At 48.0% G+C, this 11,680-nt stretch overlaps 1 protein-coding gene across 6 annotated transcripts in view; it reads left to right on the plus strand.

Moving 5' to 3' along the window:
* MRPS21 (mitochondrial ribosomal protein S21) overlaps positions 1-5,481 on the plus strand; it is a 32,525-nt gene extending 27,044 nt beyond the window's left edge. For all 6 annotated transcript variants that reach the window (XM_088457216.1, XM_088457220.1, XM_088457218.1 and 3 more), the window contains one exon: positions 5,104-5,481. In XM_088457216.1, the coding sequence (XP_088313342.1) occupies positions 5,104-5,284 (181 nt within the window). In that variant the 3' untranslated portion in view covers positions 5,285-5,481. The remainder of the gene's footprint in view (positions 1-5,103) is intronic.
* The last annotated feature ends 6,199 nt before the right edge of the window (positions 5,482-11,680 follow it).

Here is an 11,680-nt window from a genome sequence, read left to right on the forward strand (position 1 = left end):
CGGATCGCCGGCCGGGCCCTATTGTTGTACCTCACTTGGGGTTACTTCTCCATACTGCCCTTCTCATCTCAGGGTATCTCGCAGCTTCTTGCTCTCTTCCCCTGTGACACAGACTACCGCTCCCTGCAGGGGTTTTTCGCAGTATATGAATTCCCCCTGGTGCCACAATAGTCTGTCTTGCCCCTTGCAGGGATTACCACAACAGCCACCCTGGGTGGATGTCGTTTTCTACGACACGCAAATTGGCGTGGTTGACGCCCTGTGGTTACTTCCCAGTTGGCTCTGCCGTGAACTGGATACTGTTTTGGGCTCTTACACGGAGGGAAGCCTATTTCAGGTATTATTATCCCTGCTTTGGGGCTGGTAGCAGGTCCATTCTGGTTAGAGTGAATGTTGACCTGCACCTGTATCATACACCCTCAGTCTTACATGCCTTCGGGTTCTCTGTTGCTGACTAGCGGGTGGATCGCATGGCGGGACTCTGGCTGTTGCCAGATACGAGGTATTGCAAAGTGTTTGGCCTCCTGTCCCAATTTCCCTGAGGGTCATCACAAGTCCCTCCTGGGGTGGATGGGCGTGTTACTTGTCTGATTTCAGACGTTGACGCCTCCCATTCCTGCGTGGTCGGATTCTTCTGATCCGTAGGTGGTAACTCTGCCTGAAATCAGTATACTTGCTTTCAGGGGTTGTTACCCATCCTACCATGGCGATAGCATGGTTGGTTAATACTATTGCATACTGAGCTGATGCATTTGTAATGTTTTTCCCCTCCAACACGTCTGGGGTTCAAATGTATTTGGTCGCTCACGTAATATATGCAGTTGTCATAGGTGGACATGCCTATATTGGATATCAGTCTCCTAACTTTCAGAGTTCCGGCTGCGACTGTATCCTCCGTAATACCCTATGGCTGCGCTCTGGGAATGCAGAGGTGCAGATACCATCTATAGGGTAGATCTTGTTCGGTCCTGACCTTGACAGGATTGTAGTAACATTGGCAGTACAAGTTTACCGCCTTCAGCTATGCCCACTACAAGGCCTCAGACTAAGTCTGTTAAGTCTTTTTGTCCTCTGGGTCAGCCTAAAGGTCTGTTTCTTCGTAGACTGTCGGCCTCTACGAGGGCCAACATATCCAGTACCAAGCAGGCCTGCACTGCCAGCCGATCCTGCTTCTGAGCCTACGGATATATCTTCAGCCTGACGAGACAGGCCTACCACTGGGAGATGGCGATTTTCTCTGTTCGTCCGGTACTAGTGTCAAGTTGCCGCGGCTATGTGGGTAGGAGGGTACGCCCTCTCTTTGCTCAGGCGGCCTCTTTCCAGGTGATGGTACGCAGGCCCTTATTCAGACCCGAACAGGGCCAAACAAATCCAGAAAGCTGTAAAGTTGTTGCGGTAAGCGGAGCTCATTAGGCCATCCCCACTTTCTCAGCGAGGGACTGGTTGTTCTGCTTTCTTTCTTGTGCGGTGGCTGAATTGTCCTCTTTGGCCTATTCTCTGTCTCAATTCCCTGAACCAGTTCCTAAAGCTACCTGGGCTCAGGAGGCAATCCCTATGCTCCATCATACTATGTTTGGAACCTGGGGACTTGATGGTATCACTGGATATACAGGACGCGTGCCTACGGGTACTTACAGAGACCTTGCCTCAGCATGGACTGAGGTTTGCTGTATCACAGCACTTACAATTTTTCGGGCACTGCCTGTTGGGACTGTCCTCAGCCCCACAGGGGTTTACCAGCGTTTTGGATTTTCTGACAGTTCTCCTGTTCAGTATATCCCAATGCTCCTGTACCTGGACGGCCTCCTGCTCTTAGCAGGATCGCCGGGGTACTTTACAGCCAGGTCAGGATGACCGTGGCTTCTTCAGGGTGCAGACCTTTAATCAACGGGGAAAAAGTCCTCCCTGCATCCCTCTCTGGGTATTCTTCACCTAGGAGCCCTGCTGGATTCTCAGAATCTGAGAATTCTTCTGGCGTAAGACGGCATCTCCACTCTTCCATTAGGAGTACATGGATGTCTACACAGTCGACATATGTCTTTACACTCTGGGATTCATGGTCCACTATTCAGTGCCTTTGGAAGGGTGGAATGGGCTCAGTACCATTCCAGGCCATTCCATAATTGGCTTATCTCCAGATGGAACAAGTTTTTTCTGTCTGATCACTGTTCAAACGATGATGCTCTCTCCGGAGGCAAGTCGGTCCCTTTCCGGGTGGCTATGGTCATCTCGTCCAGGGTATTCTTTGCTAAGGACAGTGTCGGGTTCGCATCCATTTCAGTGCAGTTGGACGTCTGTCGATTCCACCCTGTCAGTTAACTTGTTGGAACTTTAGCCTGTCTTGGGCCTTCACTCTGGCATAACTCTTGTTTCCCGGTGAACCTGAAAAAGTTCAGTCCAACAGGGTCAGGGCAGTGGCTTCCTTTTTAGCAACACTGTTCGTTGGGTGGCAATGACAGGTATGTCACACATTTGGACATAGTCCGAGGGTCTCCTCCCGACCATATCGGCAGCGTTCATTTCAAGTCCTCAGCCGTCACGACGTGCATCCCGGTGACTAGTCTCTTCCCCAAGAGAGGTTTCATCTCCTGGTGAGCAGGGGGGACCCCCTGAGGTGACCCTCCTGGCCTTCTGACTTTATCACACTATGGTGTTACAGTCCAACTCTGGGGATTCTGAAGCAACCTTCAGTGACTCTTTGTCGGTGAAGTGGTCCTTCCAATTTGAGTACCTGTGTTCTCCGGTCTCCCTTCTTCCTCGAGGGTAGTGTTTCAATCGTGACGGAGATGCTTTCCTGCTGGTGGCTCCTGATTGCCCCAGATGTCAGGGGTACTTGGATTTTCGGAGTCTCTCCATCGATACTCCATTCCTGATGCTTCACTGCCCGGACCTGTTATCTCAGGGTCCTTGGTTTTGCCTTGGGCCTGGGTCGTTTGTCTTTGACTGCGTCCCTATAGTGGTCTTACGGTTTCACTGGCTTTGTCATCGTTGGAATGATTAGAGCACATGGATCAGCTTTTGCTGGGACCTACCACAAACTGTGGCAGCCATAATTTTTATGGTATTGTACCTGTCGATACAATCCTCCGGTGTCCAGGATTTCCTGATATTCTGGCATTCCTTCCGGCTGGCTTGGGTTTCACCCTCGGCCTGGCCTTCCTGTCAGTGCGGATCTCTACACTGTCAGTATGATTAAGATATGGAATTGCTCCGCTCTGGTATCCAGTTCATCCTATGGAGTGTTTTCTGGATTATGCATCCATTTGTCCTCCCTAGGAACTCCTTGGGAGTTAGTAGTGGTTCTTCGTTCCCTCCGGGGACAGTCCATGGAACCGCTGGTTGTGATAGCCATTACATGGTCTATTGCTTTGGCTCTGTCTCTTTCTCTCGAGTGTCGGAATTGGGAGCGTTCTCATGTGGCTCCCTCTTCTGGAGGGCATCATGTCAGGGTGTGAGTTGCTCTCACCCTGTGTTTCTTCTTAGTGATTTTTAGGTTCCATATTATTCTGGAACTTATGGTATGGCCATTCAGTCCCCAGTCCTCTCGACTGGTGTGGCCTCATTGATAGTAGTCCGGCCTCTGTGGATTTATGTGATCCGTTCAGGTTCCTTACGGAAATCGGACTCCTTATTGGTGGTCTGAGATTTCTGGTTTTAACAGGAACAGATGGCCGGCCTATAGCCAGATGTTGGCTGGATGGGCTCGTATGTCTTCTTCAGGGGCCTACCCAGGGGTAGGCCTTTCTGTTGTTGATGCTTGTTTTTTCTCGGGCCATGTAACCCTCGTGGGCGGCTCGCTGTGGCGCCTTGGCTGTGTTGCCTTACTAGGCGGCCACGTGGTCTTCTGTCCACACCTGTTTAAGGTTCTAGGCATTGGTTTCCTTTGCCTCTCAGGATGCTTCCTTTTTGGCGACGGATTCTCCTCTCAGCACAGGAGCGTCCCCACCCTTGGTTGAACTGCTTTGGGACATCCCCAAGGTCAACCCTGTGGACCCCCTATGGACCCTGAAATATAAAACAAGAGATATGGTAAGAACTTACCTTTGTTATCTCTGTTTCTCCGAAGTCCATAGGGTCCACAGGGCGCCCGCCCTGACGCACCTGGCTTCATATGGGCTGTGTTACTGGTCACCGGTTTCCCGTCTCCTTCTCTGTGAGTATGGTTATTGAGTGTTCCAGTTTTCTCTCTTTTTCTCTCCTCCTCCGGCCTTTGGCTAGTTACAAACTGAGGTGCCCCTGGCTTGGGGGGTGGGGTTATAGGGAGAGTGGACCCAAGTGCATCCTGGGAGCTAAAAGCTTTAACTGCGTGGTGCCCGGATTTGGTTCCCAGCCTATACCCTATGGACTTCGTAGAAACAGAGATAACAAAGGTAAGTTCTTACCATATCTCCTGTTATCGTTTTCATCGCTGCAATTCTGCTTAAATGCCAAATTTCCTGCTTACATTGGGCCTCAGTCAGCGCTATGGACGTCTGCAGAAAGGAATTGGTATATAACACCGTTAGTCGGGATGCCTCCTGTCAAAATACAGACAGCGGCATCCCAATGGTTGGTATCCTTGTAGCCTAACCCTCCCTCCTTGGTCCCTTACCCCCCTCCCCCCAGTGGTGCCTAATCCCCCGCGAAATATACCGCTAGCCCCGCTATACTACCTACCCCGACCCCCACCCTGTACTAAGATGGGCGGCGGTATTTTGACGCCTATCTTAAGTCCCGTGTCGAACTTTCAGCGTCTGGTTTCAGACTGTCCGCTGGTCTGATAACTACATCCCTGCAGATGTATGGAATAATCAGTTCTGTTGTTTGATGTTCAGGTAGAAAGCAGGTTGCCAGCTACTGTATGTATGGAATCATCTTGCAGACACTGGAGTAATATTTGTGCTATATTTAGACCTGAGGCCTCAGATTTAGAGGTGATCGGTTTATAAAGGAGTCCGGGAGAATTTGGTGTAAGGTGGAGAGAGCATTCTTGGTGCTATAAAGTAACGTTTCTCATGACTGCTCCCAGTCCCATCACATCGGGGATTCTTATTTTCTCTATAGATAACACAAATCCTATTTCAGGATCTGCCATAGATTGATCACGTCTGTCTTTACAAACAGGATCCTGACCACCGATGGGATCCTAGAAGAGGTGAAGCAGAGACGTTATTACGAGAAGCCGTGTGTCAAGAAAAGGAGGATAAAATATGAGACCTGTAAACGCATCTATAACTCGGAGATGGCGCGCAAGATCTCCTTCCTAAGCCGGAAAACTCGGCAGGACCCCTGGCCTGGGTGCTAGAGGAGGGGGACCTAGGTAGCAATGTGCTTGTACTCAGCCTAAGGTCGGGGTCCATCTGATGTAGCTGCAATGCCACCTCCCCGTCAGCTCCCCGCTCACTATAGGCACTAGTGTGTGCCGGACATTACCCCTGATAACACCTCGGGCTGGTATCCTCTAAGACGTGTATATGACGGAATAAAACCAATTTCTTATTACTTTCTGTGTATTTATTTGTAGCCCTTTCCATTCCTGCAGTGTGTGTCATAGTGCCTGGCATTACACCTAGAGCTGACCATTGCTGTATGTGACTGTGTCATAGTGCCTGGCATTACGCCTAGAGCTGACCATTGCTGTATGTGACTGTGTCATAGTGCCTGGCATTACACCTAGAGCTGACCATTGCTGTATGTGACTGTGTCATAGTGCCTGGCATTACACCTAGAGCTGACCATTGCTGTATGTGACTGTGTCATAGTGCCTGGCATTACGCCTAGAGCTGACCATTGCTGTATGTGACTGTCATAGTGCCTGGCATTACACCTAGAGCTGACCATTACTGTATGTGACTGTCATAGTGCCTGGCCTTACACCTAGAGCTGACCATTGCTGTATGTGAGTGTGTCATAGTGCCTGGCATTACACCTAGAGCTGACCATTGCTGTATGTGAGTGTGTCATAGTGCCTGGCATTACACCTAGAGCTGACCATTACTGTATGTGACTGTCATAGTGCCTGGCATTACACCTAGAGCTGACCATTGCTGTATGTGACTGTGTCATAGTGCCTGGCATTACACCTAGAGCTGACCATTGCTGTATGTGACTGTGTCATAGTGCCTGGCATTACACCTAGAGCTGACCATTGCTGTATGTGAGTGTGTCATAGTGCCTGGCATTACACCTAGAGCTGACCATTGCTGTATGTGACTGTGTCATAGTGCCTGGCATTACACCTAGAGCTGACCATTGCTGTATGTGACTGTGTCATAGTGCCTGGCATTACACCTAGAGCTGACCATTGCTGTATGTGAGTGTGTCATAGTGCCTGGCATTACACCTAGAGCTGACCATTGCTGTATGTGACTGTGTCATAGTGCCTGGCATTACACCTAAAGCTGACCATTGCTGTATGTGACTGTGTCATAGTGCCTGGCATTACACCTAAAGCTGACCATTGCTGTATGTGACTGTGTCATAGTGCCTGGCATTACACCTAGAGCTGACCATTGCTGTATGTGACTGTGTCATAGTGCCTGGCATTACGCCTAGAGCTGACCATTGCTGTATGTGAGTGTGTCATAGTGCCTGGCATTACACCTAGAGCTGACCATTGCTGTATGTGAGTGTGTCATAGTGCCTGGCATTACACCTAGAGCTGACCATTGCTGTATGTGAGTGTGTCATAGTGCCTGGCATTACACCTAGAGCTGACCATTGCTGTATGTGACTGTGTCATAGTGCCTGGCATTACATCTAAAGCTGACCATTGCTGTATGTGACTGTGTCATAGTGCCTGGCATTACACCTAGAGCTGACCATTGCTGTATGTGACTGTGTCATAGTGCCTGGCATTACGCCTAGAGCTGACCATTACTGTATGTGACTGTCATAGTGCCTGGCCTTACACCTAGAGCTGACCATTGCTGTATGTGACTGTGTCATAGTGCCTGGCATTACACCTAGAGCTGACCATTGCTGTATGTGACTGTGTCATAGTGCCTGGCATTACACCTAGAGCTGACCATTGCTGTATTGCATCTGCCAGCTGCTAAATAAAGGAGATAAAAGTCACGTTTCCCTTTCAATGTTCCTATGTTATTTATAGGGGCATATTCAATTGTGTGGGAGAATAGAGAAAAACCGCACCTGCGTAGTTTTTCTTGCAGGTGCGGGTTTCTTGCTATTCTGTTAGGTGCGTAGTTTTTCTTGCAGGTGCGGGTTTCTTGCTATTCTGTTAGGTGCGTAGTTTTTCTTGCAGGTGCGGGTTTCTTGCTATTCTGTTAGGTGCGTAGTTTTTCTTGCAGGTGCGGGTTTCTTGCTATTCTGTTAGGTGCGTAGTTTTTCTTGCAGGTGCGGGTTTCTTGCTATTCTGTTAGGTGCGTAGTTTTTCTTGCAGGTGCGGGTTTCTTGCTATTCTGTTAGGTGCGTAGTTTTTCTTGCAGGTGTGGGTTTCTTGCTATTCTGTTAGGTGCGTTGTTTTTCTTGCAGGTGCGGGTTTCTTGCTATTCTGTTAGGTGCGTAGTTTTTCTTGCAGGTGCGGGTTTCTTGCTATTCTGTTAGGTGCGTTGTTTTTCTTGCAGGTGCGGGTTTCTTGCTATTCTGTTAGGTGCGTTGTTTTTCTTGCAGGTGCGGGTTTCTTGCTATTCTGTTAGGTGCGTAGTTTTTCTTGCAGGTGCGGGTTTCTTGCTATTCTGTTAGGTGCGTAGTTTTTCTTGCAGGTGCGGGTTTCTTGCTATTCTGTTAGGTGCGTAGTTTTTCTTGCAGGTGTGGGTTTCTTGCTATTCTGTTAGGTGCGTTGTTTTTCTTGCAGGTGCGGGTTTCTTGCTATTCTGTTAGGTGCGTTGTTTTTCTTGCAGGTGCGGGTTTCTTGCTATTCTGTTAGGTGCGTAGTTTTTCTTGCAGGTGCGGGTTTCTTGCTATTCTGTTAGGTGCGTTGTTTTTCTTGCAGGTGCGGGTTTCTTGCTATTCTGTTAGGTGCGTAGTTTTTCTTGCAGGTGCGGGTTTCTTGCTATTCTGTTAGGTGCGTAGTTTTTCTTGCAGGTGCGGGTTTCTTGCTATTCTGTTAGGTGCGTTGTTTTTCTTGCAGGTGCGGGTTTCTTGCTATTCTGTTAGGTGCGTAGTTTTTCTTGCAGGTGCGGGTTTCTTGCTATTCTGTTAGGTGCGTTGTTTTTCTTGCAGGTGCGGGTTTCTTGCTATTCTGTTAGGTGCGTTGTTTTTCTTGCAGGTGCGGGTTTCTTGCTATTCTGTTAGGTGCGTAGTTTTTCTTGCAGGTGCGGGTTTCTTGCTATTCTGTTAGGTGCGTAGTTTTTCTTGCAGGTGCGGGTTTCTTGCTATTCTGTTAGGTGCGTAGTTTTTCTTGCAGGTGCGGGTTTCTTGCTATTCTGTTAGGTGCGTAGTTTTTCTTGCAGGTGCGGGTTTCTTGCTATTCTGTTAGATGCGTAGTTTTTCTTGCAGGTGCGGGTTTCTTGCTATTCTGTTAGGTGCGTAGTTTTTCTTGCAGGTGCGGGTTTCTTGCTATTCTGTTAGGTGCGTAGTTTTTCTTGCAGGTGCGGGTTTCTTGCTATTCTGTTAGGTGCGTAGTTTTTCTTGCAGGTGCGGGTTTCTTGCTATTCTGTTAGGTGCGTAGTTTTTCTTGCAGGTGCGGGTTTCTTGCTATTCTGTTAGGTGCGTAGTTTTTCTTGCAGGTGCGGGTTTCTTGCTATTCTGTTAGATGCGTAGTTTTTCTTGCAGGTGCGGGTTTCTTGCTATTCTGTTAGGTGCGTAGTTTTTCTTGCAGGTGCGGGTTTCTTGCTATTCTGTTAGGTGCGTAGTTTTTCTTGCAGGTGCGGGTTTCTTGCTATTCTGTTAGGTGCGTTGTTTTTCTTGCAGGTGCGGGTTTCTTGCTATTCTGTTAGGTGCGTAGTTTTTCTTGCAGGTGCGGGTTTCTTGCTATTCTGTTAGGTGCGTAGTTTTTCTTGCAGGTGCGGGTTTCTTGCTATTCTGTTAGGTGCGTAGTTTTTCTTGCAGGTGCGGGTTTCTTGCTATTCTGTTAGGTGCGTAGTTTTTCTTGCAGGTGCGGGTTTCTTGCTATTCTGTTAGATGCGTAGTTTTTCTTGCAGGTGCGGGTTTCTTGCTATTCTGTTAGGTGCGTAGTTTTTCTTGCAGGTGCGGGTTTCTTGCTATTCTGTTAGGTGCGTAGTTTTTCTTGCAGGTGCGGGTTTCTTGCTATTCTGTTAGGTGCGTAGTTTTTCTTGCAGGTGCGGGTTTCTTGCTATTCTGTTAGGTGCGTAGTTTTTCTTGCAGGTGCGGGTTTCTTGCTATTCTGTTAGATGCGTAGTTTTTCTTGCAGGTGCGGGTTTCTTGCTATTCTGTTAGATGCGTAGTTTTTCTTGCAGGTGCGGGTTTCTTGCTATTCTGTTAGATGCGTAGTTTTTCTTGCAGGTGCGGGTTTCTTGCTATTCCGTTAGGTGCGTAGTTTTTCTTGCAGGTGCGGGTTTCTTGCTATTCCGTTAGGTGCGTAGTTTTTCTTGCAGGTGCGGGTTTCTTGCTATTCCGTTAGGTGCGTAGTTTTTCTTGCAGGTGCGGGTTTCTTGCTATTCCGTTAGATGCGTAGTTTTTCTTGCAGGTGCGGGTTTCTTGCTATTCTGTTAGGTGCGTAGTTTTTCTTGCAGGTGCGGGTTTCTTGCTATTCTGTTAGGTGCGTAGTTTTTCTTGCAGGTGCGGGTTTCTTGCTATTCTGTTAGGTGCGTAGTTTTTCTTGCAGGTGCGGGTTTCTTGCTATTCTGTTAGGTGCGTAGTTTTTCTTGCAGGTGCGGGTTTCTTGCTATTCTGTTAGGTGCGTAGTTTTTCTTGCAGGTGCGGGTTTCTTGCTATTCTGTTAGGTGCGTTGTTTTTCTTGCAGGTGCGGGTTTCTTGCTATTCTGTTAGGTGCGTAGTTTTTCTTGCAGGTGCGGGTTTCTTGCTATTCTGTTAGGTGCGTAGTTTTTCTTGCAGGTGCGGGTTTCTTGCTATTCTGTTAGGTGCGTAGTTTTTCTTGCAGGTGCGGGTTTCTTGCTATTCTGTTAGGTGCGTAGTTTTTCTTGCAGGTGCGGGTTTCTTGCTATTCTGTTAGATGCGTAGTTTTTCTTGCAGGTGCGGGTTTCTTGCTATTCTGTTAGATGCGTAGTTTTTCTTGCAGGTGCGGGTTTCTTGCTATTCTGTTAGGTGCGTAGTTTTTCTTGCAGGTGCGGGTTTCTTGCTATTCTGTTAGGTGCGTAGTTTTTCTTGCAGGTGCGGGTTTCTTGCTATTCTGTTAGGTGCGTAGTTTTTCTTGCAGGTGCGGGTTTCTTGCTATTCTGTTAGGTGCGTAGTTTTTCTTGCAGGTGCGGGTTTCTTGCTATTCCGTTAGATGCGTAGTTTTTCTTGCAGGTGCGGGTTTCTTGCTATTCCGTTAGATGCGTAGTTTTTCTTGCAGGTGCGGGTTTCTTGCTATTCCGTTAGGTGCGTAGTTTTTCTTGCAGGTGCGGGTTTCTTGCTATTCCGTTAGGTGCGTAGTTTTTCTTGCAGGTGCGGGTTTCTTGCTATTCCGTTAGGTGCGTAGTTTTTCTTGCAGGTGCGGGTTTCTTGCTATTCTGTTAGATGCGTAGCTTTTCTTGCAGGTGCGGGTTTCTTGCTATTCTGTTAGGTGCGTAGTTTTTCTTGCAGGTGCGGGTTTCTTGCTATTCTGTTAGGTGCGTAGTTTTTCTTGCAGGTGCGGGTTTCTTGCTATTCTGTTAGGTGCGTAGTTTTTCTTGCAGGTGCGGGTTTCTTGCTATTCTGTTAGATGCGTAGTTTTTCTTGCAGGTGTGGGTTTCTTGCTATTCTGTTAGATGCGTAGTTTTTCTTGCAGGTGCGGGTTTCTTGCTATTCTGTTAGGTGCGTAGTTTTTCTTGCAGGTGCGGGTTTCTTGCTATTCTGTTAGGTGCGTAGTTTTTCTTGCAGGTGCGGGTTTCTTGCTATTCTGTTAGGTGCGTAGTTTTTCTTGCAGGTGCGGGTTTCTTGCTATTCTGTTAGATGCGTAGTTTTTCTTGCAGGTGCGGGTTTCTTGCTATTCTGTTAGATGCGTAGTTTTTCTTGCAGGTGCGGGTTTCTTGCTATTCTGTTAGGTGCGTAGTTTTTCTTGCAGGTGCGGGTTTCTTGCTATTCTGTTAGGTGCGTAGTTTTTCTTGCAGGTGCGGGTTTCTTGCTATTCCGTTAGGTGCGTAGTTTTTCTTGCAGGTGCGGGTTTCTTGCTATTCCGTTAGGTGCGTAGTTTTTCTTGCAGGTGCGGGTTTCTTGCTATTCTGTTAGATGCGTAGTTTTTCTTGCAGGTGCGGGTTTCTTGCTATTCTGTTAGATGCGTAGTTTTTCTTGCAGGTGCGGGTTTCTTGCTATTCTGTTAGGTGCGTAGTTTTTCTTGCAGGTGCGGGTTTCTTGCTATTCCGTTAGGTGCGTAGTTTTTCTTGCAGGTGCGGGTTTCTTGCTATTCTGTTAGGTGCGTAGTTTTTCTTGCAGGTGCGGGTTTCTTGCTATTCTGTTAGATGCGTAGTTTTTCTTGCAGGTGCGGGTTTCTTGCTATTCTGTTAGGTGCGTAGTTTTTCTTGCAGGTGCGGGTTTCTTGCTATTCTGTTAGGTGCGTAGTTTTTCTTGCAGGTGCGGGTTTCTTGCTATTCTGTTAGGTGCGTAGTTTTTCTTGCAGGTGCGGGTTTCTTGCTATTCT

The sequence above is a fragment of the Taudactylus pleione genome, unplaced genomic scaffold (genome assembly GCF_031769625.1).
Source record: "Taudactylus pleione unplaced genomic scaffold, aTauple2 ptg000747l, whole genome shotgun sequence".
Classification (NCBI taxonomy): Eukaryota; Metazoa; Chordata; class Amphibia; order Anura; family Myobatrachidae; genus Taudactylus; species Taudactylus pleione.